Below are 21,109 nucleotides of genomic sequence, written 5' to 3' on the forward strand. Positions count from 1 at the left end.
TCTTATCTGTCATGGATTCTCCATTGTAGATAGGCATGTTAGTGGGAGGTCCTAATAGAAAGCAACATGGGTGGATTGGACTTGAAAAGTGGTTTTCTATAATGGTTTAAAGATTCTTTTAATCCGACCAAAAAAAAAAAAGATTTTTCTCAACCCACTCAATTCAAATCTCACAAAAAAAAAAAAAAAAAAAAAGATGCAAGAATTTTGAAAATAGAACTTAAGTCTCCTTTTCTTTCATTGATTGATTTAAAAATGAGATATACGGTCTCTATTTATAATAGCAAAATCTATCTTGTATAATTCTGGTCGGATATCTCTTCCTAGTTCTACGATTTTTTTTCCTAAAATAGATGTGTCGAGTAGATCTTGACTTCTACATCAATTTTGTCTTCTGTCGCTTCATCAGATTCTTTTCAGATTGAAAGCTATGTTCGGTCAAGAGGAAACTTTTCGATTTGATCGACCTGTTTTAAGCCTTAAAAGGAGTTTGTGTCTGATTGGTCGAAGCATCGTCCTCTAAAGTGCATGTCATCATGGTGCAGATCTTGAAAAACTACTCAATTTTCTATTTTTTATATTAAAAAAAAAAGATCATTGAAAGTGGATATTGTATGCTTAAGTTATGGCTTTCAAAAATTTAGCTTGCAATTTAGATTCTCGATATGATGGATCTTGCTTCTGAATCCTATTTAATCTTATTCAATAGTAGACAAAATGGTCTACATCAAGTTCAGTAATCCTTTTGGATCATCTTTAGACTTAACGATGTCGAATATGTTGTGTTGTATGATCTCTACTATAAAAAGGTTACGGCCCGAAGAAACTGAACTTTTCGAGATATCTTCTAATGCTTCTGGGTCATGTAGTTACTGGGTCACCATGGTGCTTTCCTTCTTACTCTTGTTTTGCAAACAGAATCATTTCTATGTGCTGTTTAAAAGTTTGTGGCAGAGTTAGAAATTGAAGTCGAATAAGAGGTATCAATTCAAAATTTGGACCTAACTTGTTATGTAAATAATTGTGCGATGATGTTCAATCTGTCAGCATCTAGTGTACAAGACTGCTTTTTTGCCAGATGCATTTATATGACACAATATTTTCATGAACATTGCACTTGCACTTCCAGACCCACGGTGACACTACAGGTGTCACCTGGTACACCTATCATAAAAGGAGGCAGTAATGTTCTTGCGAATCCTGTTGTGACTATGGTTGCTGAGAAATTGGGCAAGACTCCTGCACAAGTTGCTTTACGATGGGGGCTTCAAATGGATCTTAGTGTACTCCCCAAAAGCACAACTGAAGCAAGGTTAAAGGAAAATCTGGACATATTTGACTGGTCTATTTCTGATGACTTGTTTGCCAAGTTCTCTGAAATTGAACAGGCAAGTGGACATTTTTCTGTTTGAAACCTTATCTGACTGAAATTATGGGACTTGAGGATGGGAACAGCTTCCAACTAGGAGCAACAAAAACTAATGGAATAGCATACTTCATAAATTTGCTTTTTGATTTGTTGTTTCTTCCTAATACTGCTTGATACAAGGTGTTCTTCAAGTGCACAAGATGAAAGATCAAAGAGGCATTTAATCATTCTAAAAAAAGCAGATTAGCTGAAGGGAAGTTTATTATCTAAAAAATTTTATTATCTGAAAGAAGGGTGACTGTTTTGTGCAACCTCAAAGTATCTACCAAAGTGTGGAGGAGCTCTGGGATGGTGAAGTCTGAGCATCACATTCATTGGTCAAAGAGTGGGCATTAAGTTCTGCATTTGGCCAGAATTTATCCATTAATAAAAGATGACTAAGCCTGTTCTCAATAGATCATACATCTACCTTTTATGTTCTTGCATCTTTGCTGCTAGTTCCTTTTGCAAATAAAACCTCTGTGTCTGAGGATATTGTTAATCTCTGCACTTATCTTGCATTTATGCTCTTTGAGCATGTGAATCTGCTTTCTGGACAAAGACAAGAATACCTTTTCTTTGTCTATGTAAGCACTGTAAACAAGCATATCTCATTGTGGTGGGAAAGATTGGTAAGCTTGGAGGTGATGCTCCATAGCAAGTTCCTCTTTTATTTGCATGATGACTTCTTGGTTAGAGGGAATGAATATTTGTTCACTTCATTTTGGGAGGGAGATGGAAAAGCAAAGCAGCTCTGACAATTATTGTCGGATAAGTACTAGTTCGACAAGCTACCTCATGAAATTTGATGAAGCAGCTGTTGAATTAAATCATGGTGATTAATTTGCTTGGGGTGATCAGATTGATCTAATTATGCAGGTGGGGTAGTTGAATGAACTTTGTGATGATATTTTCATGTTCAGATGGGAAAATTTCCTTTTAAGCCCCTGAACTTTGCCTTTGTTGCACATACAGTTCTTGCACTTTCAAATTTTTTAATCAGATCCTTCAAGAACATTTTTCCTGTGGTGTTCTTAACAAATAACCACAATAGCATCTCCAGGTTTTTCAGTTTATTTTTACTTCTGATCTCATCTATTTTTCCACTTCTGTTGTTAACGATAGCATCATAGTCCCTACATCGCTCCACCCACCGGCGAACCCAAGTCGATGCAGCCAAAAGCTATTCCATTTCCGAAGCTATCCTTATTTCTTCTCTCTTCAGACACTTGATCCAACGGTGAGAAAGGTGTATCATGTTAACTCGCCGGAACATGTTACCGCTTCTTCCCTCTTTAACCCTAAGCTGCGACTGGCCTCTCTTGCTTAAAACCCCTACTCCGCCTGGCATTCGGTTTCGTACTTTCGTTATCTCTTCTAGGAGGCGTCGGCGGAGGCGGAGGCTTCGGCGGGCGGCGGCGGCGGCAATGGCCTTCTCCATCCCTCTCCGGCGAGCGTTGTCTGCTGTGTTCCCTCGTGCTATCCGGTTTCTTGGAAGAAGCTACTATGGCGGTCACCATTCCGCCCTCCTCCGTCCCATGTACCTCGAGGGGATCGTTTGTCGGTCAACCATAGGAGAACGAACCCCTCTCTCTTTCCCTTCTCTCGCTCTCTTCTCTTCGGCGACCAAGAAGCCGGCGTCCGACGCCAATCTCCTCCGTATCATCGACGATGAGATCAAGTACGCCGAAGACTCTGACGACCACGGCCGGGTGAGCCCTAATTTTCTCCCTTCCTTTTTTTTTTTTTTTTTACCTTCAACTTATTTTTCTTAAAACCAATATCTTGGGAGAAAATTGAAATTTGAAAGCTGCTTTCACATAAAGATTGATTTTTTTTTTTTATTGTTCGGTCAAATGTTCAAGGAAATGGACCTTTATATCGGATTGCATTTATTTATCTTTCGAAATTGAAAACGCTTTCACAAGCCATTCTTTTATTTTTTTCCCCTCCAATTTCTTTTTTCATTTCCCGAACCAAAATTGAAATGAAAACCGTCATCATGTAAAACCTCTACCTTTTATGTGTCTAATATTCACCAACACGCTGATGGATGAAACTTGGTTAATGGCTGCGAGCATACCATATACTAAGGATGGGTTACTTGCTGCTAATTTATATGAAAAAAGTTTGGTTTTTAGCTACTGATGGTCCAAATATTTTTATGGAATTCTACTTTATGTATAAAAAGAGACAGGAAAGTGTATTTCTCTTCTCATTATGATCTAAGTGCTTGCTTATTTTATGACTTTGAACAGGTAGAGGAAATACCTGAAGGGTTTCCTTTCGAGATTCAAAATGAGAAAGAAATGAATGTGATCACTCTTAAGAGAAGCTATCAGGGTGAGAAGATTGAAGTTGTGGTTTCTATGCCCAGCCTTGTCACTGGAGAGGAACCAAATAATGATATGGAGGATGACCATGATGAGGATGAAGGTGGTGGCCGTGGTGAGAAGCCTAGCCAATCAAGCATCCCGTTGACTGTTAATGTCTCCAAAGGAGATGGCCCCAGTCTGGAGTTCTGCTGTACTGCTTACCCAGATGAAGTTACGATTGATAGCATGTCAGTGAGCGAAAATAAAGAATCTGATGAGGAGATGATTGCCTATGAAGGCCCTGATTTCAAGTTAGCATTTCTGATCTCCATTACCATTTCCTTTGTCATTATTATGTGCTATAGTTTGTATCATTACCTTGTAAGTATAGCTAAATAGTTCCATTTGTTGTGTCATAGTGACCTGGATGAGAACCTTCAGAAAGCCTTTCACAAGTACTTGGAGATAAGAGGCATTTCGCCGATGACCACCAACTTCTTGCACGAGTACATGATAAACAAGGATTCCCGTGAGTACTTGCATTGGCTGAGGAATTTTAAGCAGTTTGTTCAGAAGTGAAAATCTGGAAAATTTTGCCATCAAGGTGTGGCACATATTCCATTTGCAGTTATATATATTCTGTACCCATATATTGCTTATAAACAGTTTTTGTTGAAGAGTATGTTTGTTATATGATACAATTTTAGTGACCAGTGGATTTTGCTCAAACTAATAGGCATTATCGACTGCCTATCATTTTTAAGATTGGATGCAAAAAGAGATGCATGCCGCTAGTTAAGTTTTGAGAACTGGTGGTAGTGGTTAAATTACCAATATCATTATGTCATCTCTCTCTCTCTCTCTCTCTCTCTCTCTCTCACACACACACACACACACACACACACACCCACACACAGAGGGAGAGAGAGTTTATGTTGTACATGTAACTCCACTATTGTGCTTTTGCTGATTATAGCAAGTTATGTTAATAATCTTGGTTACTGCCTTAGTTCATAAACCATTTTTCGTTGATGTTTAAGATTGTTGAACAGTAATATGTGTGCTAATCTTGATATGTGAGTTCTGATGCACCTAAGAATTGCTAATCGGAGCTGCAGTTAAATGTTGATGATGTAATGGTATCTTGACTGGACACCTGGTTCTCATTCACAAACATTCAAGTTATGATATGCCTATTTTGAACCATGGAATTGCACAACTGCTGATCTGCGATGCTGTCTGTAGTTGTGCTGTATGAGATGAAGGTGGTATCAAAATAGAAGTACTTCTATTTTACAGTGAAGCTGATGGGTCCCTTTTTGTCATTCCCTTATTTCTTGTATTCCTATGATGGCCAAAATTCTACTGAGCTCCATAATTACTTGCTGGGTATAAGCTTATGCCTGTGAGAGCTGTTCTATACAAGCATGCTGCTTGCCTTTCTGATGAAGATAATAGTCAAAATTTTGTAGGCTTTTAATTGTGGGACAACCATATTCAGTTTATGGCTTATTGCATATTGATACAATCTCATTCTTGGAACTATTAAATCAGAAGCTTTTGGTTCGGTTTGTCTAGTGATCATTTTGGGCTTTTGTTCGATTGATCCATGACCTTAACAGCATGCAATCTGGTTTCACACACCTCCATTATCTTATATATATATATATATATATATATATATAGATAGATAGATAGATAGATAGATAGATAGATAGATATGTACATACATGTATGTGTGTGTGTGTGTGTGTGTGTAGAGAGAGAGAGAGAGAGGCTTCTGCTTGGCAGAGCCTCCGTTTGAGACTTGGGGTTTTGGAAGAGGGAGAGAGAGCCATGTGGACCACCATGGTGCCGGCGTCGGTGAGGAGGTCAAAGGCGGAATACAAGGATGTGAGCTTGAAAACTAAGTGAGGGTTGTCGGGGAGGCCGAGTGAAAGGATGAGGGCATGGAGTTGCTAGCCCTAGGGAAGGGCTCTCCGGGCGGTGGAGCAAGAGAGAAGGGAGGTGAGGGGGCGAATGAGGAGGCATAGGGATAAGGAGTGGAGGCCAAGGAGGAGGGAGAAGGCGGCAAAGGCCTCAGAGAGGTGGCCATGGGCGGATAGGGAATTGATGGAGTCTATGAGGGGGTTGCGATATAAAGCTCTTAAAACCTTGAGGGACCAACTTACACCACCACAACTCGCACAATCCCATATGCTTGAGACAAAACCACAGCCAGAACCTAAGAAACCCCTCCGATATCCCTCAAATGCTCTCCTTCCCATGGATCACCAAAAAGAGAAAGAAGTGAAAAGAAAAAGAAGCCAAAAAAAAAAAAATCAAGATGAAGCTCTCAAAACCTCGAGCCACCAACTCACACCACCACAACTCGCACAATCCCATATGCTTGAGACAAAACCCCAACCAGAACCTAAGAAACCCCTTTAATCTCCCTCAAGTTCTCTCCTTCCCATAGATCTCGGAAAAAGAGAAAGAAATGAAAAGAAAAGAAGCCAAAAAAAAAAAAATCAATTTATGGGGGAAAAGGTCTTATCTTTTATTTTTTTCCATTCTCAGGAGTGTCAATCGGGTGGGAGGCTTGGAGCAGTTGAATAGGGAAGTTTAGATGATGGAAAAAGCTTACCCTTTAATTTTATTCAATCTTTCCTTTGTTTTTGTTGATTTTTCCTATGTTTCCTTTATGCTTTGTTTTTTCCATTTCGGATGAGCTCCGGGACGCACTGATGGAAGGCTTGGAGCAGCTGAGCAGAGAAGTGTGGAGGATGGCTTCAGTTTTGTGTTGGGTATTTATCCCATGTTTTCCCCCCAATTTTCCCTCTGTTTTTTCCATCTCAACGCTTTCATTCGGGTGGGAGGCTTGGGTTTTGTGTTGGGTATTTATATATATAAAAGAGTAAATGGTATAAAATTTCCATCGAGTTTTAATGGGATGGGATCAAGGGCTTGGAGCGGCTAAGCAGAGAAGCTTGGAGGATGGCTTGAGTTTTGTGTTGGGTTTTATATATAAAAATCAAAAGAAAGTAAATATATTATTAATTAATGTAAAAATGATCTATCCCATTTAAGAGTATTCTTTGTAGTTAGTATGATTGATTAGATTTATATTCATAGATGTTTTTGTTATTTCTTTACTTTTGGTAATAAAATTTAATCCTTATTAGAGGATGAGGATTTTGAGCTTACATAACTCATTTTCTTCTTTAGGATATTTTCTAAATTTAACTTATATTATTTTTTATTTATTATTGATTGTTATTGTAATTATCTTTTTATATTTTATAGTATAATAAATAACTTCATTGTCTTATTGTTGGTATGGTTTGTATAAGTATGATTATTAATAATGATTTTCTAAAATCACTTCATATAATTTTTTTCTTCCATTATATGTGCACTATACTTATTTTGTTATTTATTCAATGTTATTGGTTCTTAATTATATGTAATGTCATTGTTTCACATGGACACTATTAATTTTTCTAAGTATCATAAATAAATATATACATTGTGGGCATATCTTACATAAAGTGTATTATATGCTACAAAATCAGTTTGAAGAAAAAAATATACCCCTTTTGATATGCAAGATTTAGGAGATATTTTTAAAATATATATAAAATAGATATTAAAAAAATAAATAAAATTAAAAATTATTTTAAAAAAATCGCGTCCCATGCATTGTATGATGTAGTGTGCACCTGGGATAGTGCGGAAGCAGCTAAATCAATGATCTTCTGTAATCGTCACGACTAAAGGGCAGGTTCTACCATTTGAAAGCAGTTTTTGAAGAACTAAAAACAGCCTGGATGAAGAAAAAGTGCCTGATATTGGACTAAACTTCTATTGTTGGCTGTAATCAGCACTTGTCAGATACCAGCATGTTCTTGGTGTCAGCTTGTGGGAACATCATACTTTTGTTAGGTTTCAGTGAACTTGGATTGAACTAGTTTGCTGGAGCATCAATGATTTAATATTTTTGTTGCTTTAAGTATTTGTAGGATCAATTTGTTTTTCGACCATGGTTTTATTGTATCATTGAAGTCAGTCTCCTCATATGAAGCTGAGGTCAAGGTTATCTTTGCAAAATCCTAAATATTGAAGAACTAAAGAAGCCAAGATTGAGGTTATTTCATACTATGTTGAGAATTGAAGTACAAATCTTTTCCTTTCTCTTGTAATAACTTATGTATTGCTGTGGATTGTTGCAAATAAACTTGATTTGCTCATCACAGATAATCTTGAATAAGATCTCTGTAGATTTTGACAAATTCTAATTTCATAGTTTTAAGGTGGTGGGCACTAGTCCTTCACCCTGTTGTCTTTCATTGTCCCTATCATTTAATTTTCTATCATCTTTATGGCCCACCGTGATTTTCGTGTACATTCCCTCAAAACTCTAATCAAATTTCTTTCTTATTCAATATTGATGTTTTGCATCTGGTGATTGGTATAACTGTTTTTCCTCAAGTTATCTTTGCTGGTTGTTTAAATGATCCTACATAACCAACCAATTGCTGCCACCACTTTCCATGTCATTGTCGACTGCTGGCATCATTTTTCACTTTAGCTGTTCCACACCACCACAGCCCCCCTTCATCATTGGTGCTCTTTTGTTGCAACCAATCACTACAGTCCTACACAGTAACCTGCTTGCCTATAGGTCATTATGTCAGTGCTTGAGAACTTCTGCAGGTATGCAGGACATCAATAAGTAGAGACCATAACTGGTTGGGGTTTCTTTTTTTGAAATGAGATGCTATATAGGAATATTGTTAGTTTGTCAGATTTCAATAATATTACAGGAGATGACCTTTATAAGACTTACCCTGCTGTCACTATCAATTTCTGCTGACTTTGGGAAGGATGTATTGATCCGGCTACACCTTTTTTTTTTTCCCCCTTTTTATTGCTTACAGTCCAAGGCTGAGATAGTTATGCTGTTCAGTTTTTGACTTTCTACGCTTAATGTTTGATCCTTTTGATTTACAAAAAGAGAACTGACAAGGAGAGATAAATTCAGAAGAATTATTATGAATAGCAGGGTTTAATTAAGAAAAAAAAAAGACTGAGCAAGAAATCTAAGAAGAGTGAACATGAATGCAGGGATTAAGTAGAGACAGAAGTGAATGAAGAAGTAACAGGTGGATATGTCTATGATTTTTCATCTGGCTGCTGATAGATGAGCATCACTGACCTGTTTAATGTCTCTATGAAATCTCACTGCAGTTCTTTTGTAATGGCTATATAATGCAAATAATACAATATTATATTGAGTTGTATATATGGCTATTGACTAAGCTTATACATCCCTTTGAAAAATGTTGGGGATGATACAGAACGTATGTTAATGGTTGCATCATGTTTGATCTTTCCTTATTAAGATTGCAGTATCGCTGACTTCTGTCACCTGATTGCTGATCTCATCCAAGTGACTGATGAAATAATGTGGTAACTTTAAGGTTGCGTTTGCTGCATCGTTAGACAATCTTGGAAGGTAATGTGAATTGCTTACAAGATAGATTGCCTCCATTAAATTGTCAGTAATCAACATTACTGTGTTTGGTACACACAGGTAATGTTGCAGTAAAATTATTGAAAATTTTGATTGACATGTTGGATATAACAATTAGATTATCGGTAATATGAAATTAAATTCTCAAAATATTTTCAATAATTTTGTCTTGGTGCTTTTTTTTTTTTATTTTCTTGATGAGAAGTAACGCGAGTGATGTGGGTGTGGTGGTGGCGTGGAGAAGTGACGAGTCAAGGGGTGTGGGGAACCGCGGGCACTGGGGGGGTTTTGGCCGGGGGGGTAGGGCGGCGGTGAGGGATAAGGGCGGAGGAGCCGTGTGGAGGCAAAGAAAGATGAAGGAGTCGCGGGCCGGGGGCGCGCGTAGAGGGAGGCGGAGGGGAGAGTTGGGCAATTGGTTTTGTGTGATTTTTTTTGAGAAATAATTTTGTCTAAAATTTTTATTGCAACATTGCCAAAAAAATGATAATCTAGATAGCCATTCATCCCCAAGATAATCCAGATTGTCTTATGGAAGGCAATTTAGATTGTCAAGATAATCTGTATTACCACCTAAAAAGCATACTAAATACAGTAATACAGATTATCACATTAATTATTAGTAATCTAGATAGATTGCCAGCTACCAAACGCAATCTAAAGTAGGTAACTCCATCAAAATTCATGTTTATGCAACTTTTTGCATCAATTAATATTTGAAACGTCCGAATCTCAGTAAGTGAACAGAATATGTAGAAATTATTACATGAGGAGGTTGGCTTTCTTCAAATTTTCAGTGTGACAAACACTGTTTGTAGGAGCGGGTGCTATAACAGTAGAATTTCTATGATTTCCAACCAGGAAACCACAAGTGAAAATTTCCCTAAACTCTGTAATTGCTTCAGCTATCCAGAAATGCACTAGTTTTCGAGAGCTTGCAGCCTGTTGCAAATTACATGGAAGTGATATTGGATTTATGGTTCTGGTGCAGGTAGCAGCTTGAAGATTATATTACACCCTTCACAAAAACGTCCGTTCTGGAAGAATATGACCTAGGAGGAGCACAATCAGCTGATTACTAAAATTTTTGACATCCAAGCTGGTATTTGGAATTTTAAGGTGGCAGCTCGTAGCGTGCAGATGGTCCGCAAAGATCTTTCGGCCGGAGGATCCCTGCATACTTGTCCACATAAGAAACTGTTCTTATGGCACAAAAGAAATTGTGGATGCCTTAGCTAATAAATTGACACTGATAATATTCTATCTAAATTCTAAGGATGCAGCTCATACTATCAATTCAGTTCCACAATGTTCATGCATACTTGCTAAGAGGATTATCAGTTGCTGCGGTGAAGCATAATCTGAAAGAACCATTGTTCGACAAGGCTCTTTTTTTTTTTTTTTTTTTTTTTTTGTGTAACTTGTCTGACAAGACTATTTGAAGAAGCATATAATAGAAGCATATAATAGCCGTGTCATTCATTTCCTATGGCCCTTTTTTGTTGTTTCTCTGGTCTTGCATGGCCACGACCCGAACCAAGCCTCACTCAGCACCTTCCAAACATGGCCCGGCATTTCTAGCTTTACTATTCTGGCGAGTGCCTCCTGTGAGTGGAAAAGTGGAGGTTGGGTTTTATTCCCTGTGAGTTGATTTCAGAATCACAATGCAGACAAGCAAGTTCATGGATACTCGAGAAGTATGGTAGCAAGTTTGGTGTTTGTCTGTCTTGTTGGTCTTGTGTACTTTTGTGAATTAATTTTAAGGTTTGTAAGTTGTCAAAGAATTCTCAATGACTTGCAACAAGAAGTGTTATCGAGCCGGGCTGAATTAACTAACTGAAAGCTCAAATTTGACTCAATTCAAAATATTCGAGTTTAAAATTTTATTTGAAATCGATCGAATTTTAATATTCTAAATTCAAGATCGAACTCGACTCAATAAAAAATAGCAAAACTTGACATCGATTCGATTCTAATATTAATCAAGCCATATTCGAATTCGAATTTGATTTTAAAATTGAATTTCAGCCTACAATAATATATGTATTAATATATATATATTATAAATAAAAAATAATATTAAAAATACATATAAATTCGATTAGATTCGTCAATTTTTGAATCGAATATCTTGCTATTCGAGTTCAAGCTTAACTCGAAAAATTATTTGAACTACTCAATTTCGATTTAAATTTGATATAAGCGAGTCGAATCAAATTTGAACTCGAGTAGCTCATGGGCAATTAAACTCATTTGCACCTTACTAGTAATGAAAGCTTGAGTGTACGGTAGTTTGGGTGCCGGCATAATTATTTATATTCTGTGAGAACCTTTACATCTGCCCACACCCAAAAAGACCTTAATTTATTTGATTTGTTTTAAAAACATAGGTTTTTGGGGAGCTTCATGGTACCTTCGGGATTGGATGGCTGGGTTTGGACGGGATATCATTTTAGATATGCATTAATTGAGTTGGATTCAGTCATTATTAGATTAAATTGGCGCATGCAAGTTCCAGCAATTGATACCGTAACAATCCATCTGCTTACCACTAGCGGGTCATTGTTGGACAATATTTGAATCAGATTTGGATTAAGATCTGATAATCACAATGCCTGAATGAGCGGTCTTATCCGCATCCCGACTTATCAAATACGATTTGTATTAGCTTTATGCCACCGGACTCAACGTGCACCGTGGAAGGTTATGCTGAAGTTTTTTTGGCTTTCATTTTATGATTGCCTGGGCGCCAGCGACGAGTGTTTTTTCTCGAGTCGTTCATTGGAAATTCGAAGACCTGACTCAATTATCCAAATTCGCGTCCTATCGGAGGCTCGGGGTGGCTGATAGACTCGGTTAGAACTGGGAACGTGAGACAAGTCGAGACCTGATCCACTTTCCTCCACTCGGATCCACAAAACGCTGCGGAATCGGCGCGAATCTATCCACCACCCAAACAGACTCCACCGTCTTTCGAGGCCAATATCGGCGTGCTCTGTACGTTTGCCAAGCTGCGAGTTTGCATTTCAAGATCTTGCAGACGAGGTCAAGAAACTTCCATGCTTTTCTTCAAGTTGCCGGGCGATGACAAATGCTCGGTTAGACTTCTTCAAAAAAATATTCATTGAAAACCTTCTCAATTGGTCCTATAAGATCAGTATGGCTAGGCCTTAGAATTATTGTGCACTTCTGAGGTAAATTATGATATGCGGTGTACAAGCCTATAGGTGATGTCATCGGTCAATATTCATATCCGTTTTAGATGATGTCATTGGCCAATATTAATATTCATTCTGTAATTTAAAACTTCGTACCTATAATCACCCTATATCCATCTTGAGTTAGACCAAGCAAAAACATGAATCAGATTGGATTGGATAAACTCATAATATAATTATTATAAAATAATTATAATTTAAAAAAATTTAAATTAATATTATATAAAATAAAATTTGAGATGAGATATATTATTATCTATATTTTATCCGAATTCATTTCAAATTTTTTTTTTATATAAAATATATCTAATCGAACCAAATAAAATCCATCTCATTTTAGATCAGATCAAATATACAAGGATTAGGTAAAATTGCCATCCTTAACAATAAATCCACCTAAACCAGGTGTACAAGCCTGACATTTTAATATCATCCAATCTCATTGATATTAGCTGTAAAGGCAGAAAATTCGTTTTTCAAGCCTCACCCATAAAAACAAAAGGTTACCTTCAAAAACAGGGGAAAAACATAAAGTGACCCAAAAGGCATTCAAAGAAAAAGCAAAGGAATCCTCTCCGCCACAATTCCAATAGCATGATATACATTGTAGATCCGAGTTCGTTTGGAGCCAAAAAATCATCATCCAACAAGCAGTTTAAGTCAAAAGTATCAAGTCTGTCAAAACATTTCACTGCAACTCCATACATCAATTTACGGTGTTTTCGTCATCTATTCTGGTCCATTAGGTTTAGTATGTAAAGTCAGAATTTGGAACCCCATTTCCATAAAATAGTACCCGGCATTTAGAATGAAATAAAGAGCACTGCCTTCAAATTCATCTGTAGCAAGTTGCAAAAATATTTAGCAATCAATGAATCTCAGATGTTCTGGTTCTGAGTAAAATTGTACATTTTATTAAAAGTATTTCTCAGATAAGATTCCAAATAGATCATGAAGAACATTTGTGCAAATTAGATCATATCAAACAATTAGTATTCTCCAGTTTTGGATACTAATGATGAATCTAAAAGATTTCATTAAAATTTCTGCACTTGGCCTCCAGCAGTCTCCAAGACATGGGGTGAACAGTATGATTATGCAAATATTTTGCAATGCCCTTGATGAAGATCAGTAGCAAGATTGATGGCAAGAAGATACTGCAACAGTTTGAGGTATTCCAGAATTTATTGTTTTTTATATCAGAAAATGCTATCTAGAGGTCAACTTATCTGGAACAAATGATGTATGTACTTGAATAACACTATAGAGAATATACAAGGTAGCGGATAGGGAGTAACGATGCCAAAAACAAGCAGCCTTAATTAAATCTTGCGAATAAAATGGCCTTTAATCATCATTGAACCTACCTAAAACATGTTTACATAAATTCAGCAGCAGCATGGAACTCTTTCTGGTATTTCATACAGGAGTAAATGATCACATAATTCAACCTACATTACATATATCATGAGAATTTGGAGCTTGCCTGTACATCTGCTATCAAATATGCTGCATGGCAAGATACCCCCTGAACATACCTCACACAAAGAAGAAAATTTTGATGAAAAGTGCAAGCACAAATTGCAACAACAAGGCGCTAACAATTAAAACCATCAGATCACTCCCCTCTATGTAAGACTTTAAGTTTAGCGCAACGAACCAAGATGATGCAGCACCAGCAAGAATTATGATGATCCATCGGAAAATCTCAACAGGAGCTATCAACAACAACTGAAAGATCAGTTAAACCAACCCATAATTAGTTGATGAGAAACGATCACTTTCCTATGTTGGAAAAAATTTTTATAGGACAACAGGTTGTATGCATCATTAGAATGCAGTTGCTCTGCAAAACAAGCATAATTATTTCCCAATTCCTCCATTTTTGTTAGTCAAGCATATGCTTGAACATGATATATAGCTATGGCAGTACAGTATAATGGAAGTAGGAGAAAAATACTTCCAACTAACTACCGTCCATGGATTTGGAGTCAATCTTAATCCATCAGACCTATAATTCACATATGGAGCACCAGGTGCCAAATGTCATCATGAACAGCCTGGTCTCCTGCTTTTAGGAAGCGCAAGATTAATAACTGACAAATGAAAAGGAAGTTCACCAGTGTGAGATTTATCTTCTTCAATAAAAGTAAGTTCGGGTGGAGGCATGCTCTTGAAGTGAAGAACCCACTAGGGAGCAATTATTAGTTGTGACCTATTTAAAGTGGAAAAAAGGTTAAATTTTGCTTATTTGCCAAGTAGAAGTGTCAACCTATTAAAAGCTTTTGCGTTCTGTTGTTGACTTAGATGCACCATTATTTATAGATATAGTACTAAAAGAATCCTCACCAACGTCATGTACACCTGGAATTCTCTCTTGGAATATAGCTAATCAAAAATTTATGAAAAATGCAAATGAGATAAAGCAAAACAGAACGGCCCAACTATTTGAAACCGACTTTTATAAATCAATCACGTTCACTCTCAGGGCTGCACCTCCATTAACTTTAAAACCTTCCAAATCCTTTAAAAGATTTTTCTCATTTTCTTCTCTTTCCAACCCATGCATGCAAATGTGATTCTCTCTTCTTACCCAAGCTTTTCAAATCTTTGTTGGATGTTTTGGTCACACCAAAGTTCTCACATATTTTATCATCAATTGATATTAACCCTTGCTCTTCTGTTAAGTACTATTTTCTCATTATCCCTTGCATTTCCATACAAATACAATTCAACATTCCCATAACTTTGACATTCTTTTTATGCGCTTCAGTGCACTTTGTCACCCAACAGTCCAAAGAATATATGGTGTTGCTGACCTTGTTACAGCCTTAATATTATTCAAAGACATGGCAATCAAACAACCACCTAGATGCATTGTTCCACTTCTTAAACTCCTCCCTGATTCTAATTGATTATCCATCTCTCCCTTCTAACCATATTTAACAGGAAAAAACATTACATTGGAGCATCTACCAATCATCAACGTGTATGGGCAACACTGTGAATATTAATGCTACCATGTAAGTGCAATACAAACACACACAAAAACCCTCCGTTTGTCCTGCCAATTGTTTAGCTTTTCTTACCCTCCTATGCATTCCTTTATAATTGCATATGAGAATTTTAACCTATCCTTGTCTTTTAATTTGATGTTGTATCTGCAAAACACACTGTATGATGGAGCTTAATTATCAAAAGTCAATACATACATGAAAATAATAACTTAGGGCCTGTGGCACCATTGCTGTTTTTGTGTTTTTGTTTATCTATAAATTAGTGAAATCCCATGCGGAGATTGATGTGGAAGACAGCATCGGCACCACACTTCTGCTATTTCTTGTTTCTGATTTCTTCCGTTTCTAAAAGCAACAAATTTTTCATTCCAAATTCTCTGATGATTTTCACCAAACAAATTGCAAAAATGAATGGGTTACAGTCTACTGCATTTTTTCTTCTTTAAATTGAAAACAAAAACAGAAAAACAAAAGCAACACAAAACATGCCCTTAATCATGAAGATGGAGCTCAAATCTGCATAAATCAGATCAAGCACTTCATCTCATCATCTAAAAGCCTTGTGTTTACCTGGTTGGCAACCTAACAAAATCGTTAACTTTCACAATCCAAGCTTTTATGACCAACATCAACAGGGTCCTGATACATCTGCCTATATGCACAACGAATAAATTTGAAACCAACTCTCTGACTAGAACTATTATAGGCTTGCAAATGGTCCTTCGCCCATGCCCTAACAGTGGTACAGTTAGTATAACTCTCTTAACGCCTACATCTCCAATGACACAAATCCCTTCCAAGCAATTAATACCCAAATGTACAAGCTCTAGTTGACCCTAAATCTTCACATCAATCACATAGCAAATGCAGTCATGCAGCGAAATTGATGCTCAAAAATCCTCACATTTCTAAATTGTGTTTTATCACTTCTCTTATAGAATCATAAAGTCTTGTCTCAGCATTATATCATTTCTGCAATAATCGACACAAGTTAATGATATTTTATTCGGTCAAAACTGATAAGAACCCTATACAACCAGTGATGTCCTGAAGTATCCCTTGGAACACATTGTGAGAAATTTTATTTCAAGTTTAGTTCCTAAGAGAAAAAGAGAGTGAGGTTCATCCAGTTATCAAGAAAGAAAAAAATTTGACACATCTTCAGCCAGATAAGGGACAGAGAAGTAAAACAAATATATTGAATGAAATTATCGAACAATTATTTTATATAATTTTCATAATTATTTTATGAATTTTTACTCTACAAAATGTTTCAGCAAAGCAGGCACTGCGCCTGAACACAAAATTAGCTTTATGAGTGACAACTCTCCAAAGATTTCTTGGAAAGAATTATTCTTTTTTATACCATCTAATTCTAACGTCAATCTGCAAATCCCTTTAAAAATCCTTTTTTCCTCTAAATCCACATGATTTTTTATGACAGATTTTGGAAAAACAGGAAGTGATCATTCATTTAAATAACTCAACAATTATGTAATTTAAGTGGATGATGAGTCCGCAAGCAAAAGTAATCACTTGATTGAATAGTAAGGATCAATTAGAGAAATAAAGAGACATAGCAAGAAACTTACAGAACTTGGTACAAAGATGAACAGTGAGTAACCCCACATACACCAAAGACGTATGAGACTTGCATTACATCCAAAGTACCGAAGCAAGAAGTAAAATGCAACTGGCACAGCAAGTGCGTAACCATATATGATACATGCTGCCCAATTTACATAAGTGACATCAAAGGTCCACATAGTATCTGGTTCATTTCTTTTGCGCATAAGATATGTTGCACAGTTTCCAAGGGCAGCAAGCATGAATACCAATGTAGTGGAGATCCAAATGGGGCCATACCTATAAATGTCCAAATGTTTAATCATGTAAGCCACACATAATCTTTCATGAAGAGGGGAGAGTAAACATTTTTCTTCTATTAAATGAGTGCCAGAAAGGATAGATCAACTCATCAACCAAAACTCCATATATAGAATTGCTGATTGGAGCACCAAGGGGAAAAAAGATGACTTCAATGATTAAAAAATGCAAAACAATGATCTAGGAGAAAGTGTAGCCATATGCTAGTTGTAGGGGATCACAAGTAGCTAAGCACAGGTGGAGTAGCATGAAGTGAAATAAAAGACTCTTAATCATTTAAGATGCCAGTAGACTAGACTAAAGTAGACAGTCCCCCCCCCCTCCTCCTCTACTTCTGTGAATTCTGCACTTCTCAAAGCAATGCAAAGACATCTTTTAGGAAGGGGCTGAGCACACATGGATTCTCAACAGCCAAGCAACTCTATAAAGAAGAAACAGTTAACATTTTTCAATAAGATAATCTTGTCTGCAAATTTAAGAAGCAGACAAGTGACATATACACCCACAGATTAATTAAATCATTGCATGAAAAAATGAGCCCAAATTTTTCAAAAGCTTCATCAATGCTTATGCAGCAGTAATGTCATTATAACCTTCCTATTTACAGACCTTTAAAGAAAAGTCATAAAAAAACTTCCACAAGATAATTACATATTACAAGAGCACATTCAAGGTTTACTTTCAGGATGAAAATAACAGATCAGCAAGAATTTGAGCCAAGATAGCCCAGAGATCAACATGCATACAGTGTACGAGAGAAAATAATGATGCAGTGGCATTTAACACGTAAGCAGGTATTGTTACTTCTATTAATTTCTTAGTATATATAGATTTATGAGAGCAAACTTCATATACTTGTAAGAAAACAGACAGAATGAGATTATGGAACAAATACAACTGCCTCAAATGTGATAGAGTAAATAATCTAATTTTCATTTGCTTGTCAGAGAATAGATATCTAAATTCTGCAACTAATCATGCAGTCTGTCCAACACAATACATGGGGAAAAAGGTCGCAGCAGCCAGCTTGCAATGCTCATTACTCTTATTTAGTAAGCTGGTATAAAAAGGTTTTTGGAAATGTCCATAACAGGTCAGCTTGAGAGGGGAAACCATAAATCAGGGAGAATTTAAGCCAATTTTATCAACCCAGATCAGCAAAGATGCGTGAAAGGAATATTAGCAAAACAGAACTTAAAACATAAGCACCAAACATGTATGATCAAACCTCGCAATATCTTGAAACATAGTTTTGATAGGACATAATATGATCTCAAGCACATAAGGATATGATAATAAAGAAAAGATTCATGCTTTCGTTATTATATTTCATAGGATACATAGATATCGTGATTTTAAGCATAAAGCAATTTGAGTGTAAGCACAAATGAAATCTAACTGCCCAAATACAAAAAAGAGTCTTGTAAATGTAGGCTTTTATTTTAATTTATATTATGAAAAGTCCACATTAGTAGAAGGGGAGTATTATATATATATATATATATATATATATATATTATGAAAAGTCCACATTTGTAGAAGGGGAGTATTATATATATATATATATATATATATATATATATATATATATATATCTGCCTAAAAGTAAAAACATCAAACGGAAATTGCAAATCATATATAAGCTGGTAAAAATTACAGAGAAGAATAACTCACAGATCAGGATTGACATCGATCTTCCCTGTAAAATCATTCATGGGATACACTGAACTAATAAATCTACCCACCACAATATCAGTATCAACGTTGAAATATGGGGTGTATGATGAAATACTACATACTCCTCTCCAACTGTTTGCAGCTTGATCATCTCCACCTGCATCCATAGAAAAATGTTGTACATAAACAAGATTAGCTAGCAAAGAAAGTAGCAGCAACTACATATGGGCAGGTACAAAAAAAAATAAGGCCTTCTTTCAAATTACAACTAATACTGCAAAGTCTGCAATGCAATATATTTGGACAGCAGCCTAAAATACATCGATACCATACCTAAATACATTACAAGACTGAAAATGCATGGATGACAAAATGGCATGCAAATATAGCTGCAGAAATTACCTGCTTTTATATGCCCTTGGTGTAGAAGTATATTTCACAAAAGACATTATAGTTCACGTCAACAATACTTTCCAAAAATGGAAAAAAAATCTCGGGACAAAGCAGAAATGAAGAATGCAATCCAAGCGACAAGTTCATTTATTGCTTTGACAAGTGCAGCAACTTAAGTTCTGATTATCAGAAACTTGATGGTTGACGTCAACCAAATTTTCTTCTCACCTATCTGCCCTCTCTCATGGTAGATGCATTATTTGGACACCTTCTTGTAATAGGAGCCTCATCCAGGTACCCTTCATCCCCGCTTTTTCCAATTTTTATCAGTATAGGACTAAATGCATAACCTCGAGTTCCAGGCACAAAGACTGCAAACTCACCTCTTGAGACATCATATATATCAGATTATGTATTTTCAACAATATAATTTTTAAAATTAGGATTAGGCATCATTTTGAAGAAAAGGTTAATTTCAAAAAGTTCTAAGTATGACACGTCAAGGGAGATAGAGAAATTAGGTTTCAAGAGCATACACAACTCCAGGATTCAATCGGTCATGATGCAAATTTTAAACCGACATGAGGCACCATATTAATCAGGCCTTAGGCAGTTATACAAAATAATCCATGTGATTATTATCCATCAAACTGATCATTAATACAAATAATAACAGGAAATGAGATCATTAATTAATGATCTGCACATTTCATCACAACAGTTCCAAAATTCCCGGCCTAATCCGATCATTAAATATAATATTCGAACAAGAATTGCCTTAAAAGCATACATACCATATGGACTCCCCGGGGCTTGATAGCCTCCATTAGCAGGTGGAAAGATTTGCAAATTGGCAGATGAGGCTGCATACATGACCAGTCAATTTTTTTTTTTTTTTTTTAAAGCATCACAGAAATTGTTGTTTAGATTTTCCTAGCTAAAATTAAACAGCAAAAAATCTTTGTTCTTACATTCACTGGCAGCGCCTTTTGTGCTTTCTTCAGCAACCGCAGCCTGCACACAAGTTACAGCAGTTTAAAAAAAAAAAAAATGAAGAAATCCAAATTCAAGCGATAGTGATGCAGGCATATGAAAAAACACCAGTTCATGTCACTGAAACTACTTCGTTAGGAACAAATAGGGATCAGCAAGAATGATTTCTGATTCCGATATCTGAGAAAATATCATTGAAGGCGATCAAATCCCTACGAAAAGAACATTCGTAGGTAAAGGGAAAAGATCAACCGGCAAAAAGATAAAGACGAAGTTTCCTTGGAACAGGAAAGCGAAGAAACGATCGGACCATCATGTGATTAGAAGAATTCGCGTCTTCTTGAAAAGAAAAAAAAATTAGCCAAGGGACATCGAGAACAAACGAGGGAAAATAAGGGGGAAAGAGAGGAAGATGCATACTGGAACGGAGCCGAGCAAGTGACTGGTAGGGAGGCTGGTGTAACCTTCTTCCATGGCGGAGAAATCTGAGCAGAAAAAAGCCGGAATCACCGTCGTCTATAAATCACCATTTGCGAGCCAAATCGGAGGACTTTCCAGCCTCTCTTTTGATTTTTTTTTATTTTTTTTATGTATCTCTTTTTTCTCTCGTTCGCAAAAGAAAGCCCTAGCCTCGAGATCCCCTCACCGACCAATGCTTCCAGACTCCGATCCCACTCAACTGTACTGGG

General features: G+C 36.5%; 2 protein-coding genes across 3 annotated transcripts; one reads left to right on the forward strand and one right to left on the reverse strand.

Moving 5' to 3' along the window:
- Window positions 1-2,667: 2,667 nt before the first annotated feature.
- LOC105046352 (uncharacterized protein At2g39795, mitochondrial) lies at window positions 2,668-10,531 on the forward strand. Of its 2 annotated transcripts, XM_010924917.4 has the most exons (4): window positions 2,668-3,120; window positions 3,667-4,034; window positions 4,143-4,327; window positions 10,227-10,531. In XM_010924917.4, exons 1-3 carry the CDS (start codon window positions 2,683-2,685, stop codon window positions 4,300-4,302), a joined length of 966 nt encoding a protein of 321 aa, XP_010923219.3. In that variant the 5' UTR covers window positions 2,668-2,682; the 3' UTR covers window positions 4,303-4,327; window positions 10,227-10,531. The 2 variants fall into 2 exon arrangements, with proteins under 2 accessions (XP_010923219.3, XP_010923218.3); XM_010924916.4 differs by lacking the exon at window positions 10,227-10,531 and having other exon boundaries at window positions 4,143-4,486.
- Window positions 10,532-13,775: 3,244 nt separating this feature from the next.
- Window positions 13,776-21,109, reverse strand: LOC105046351 (uncharacterized). The gene is made up of 6 exons (XM_010924915.3): window positions 20,841-21,109; window positions 20,399-20,441; window positions 20,222-20,290; window positions 19,032-19,191; window positions 17,063-17,336; window positions 13,776-14,184 (listed from the first exon to the last, which is right to left on the reverse strand). The coding sequence occupies exons 1-6, from the start codon at window positions 20,892-20,894 to the stop codon at window positions 13,993-13,995; spliced, it is 792 nt and encodes a 263-aa protein (XP_010923217.1). The 5' UTR covers window positions 20,895-21,109; the 3' UTR covers window positions 13,776-13,992.

Source organism: Elaeis guineensis, chromosome 5 (assembly GCF_000442705.2).
Source record: "Elaeis guineensis isolate ETL-2024a chromosome 5, EG11, whole genome shotgun sequence".
Lineage (NCBI taxonomy): Eukaryota > Viridiplantae > Streptophyta > Magnoliopsida > Arecales > Arecaceae > Elaeis > Elaeis guineensis.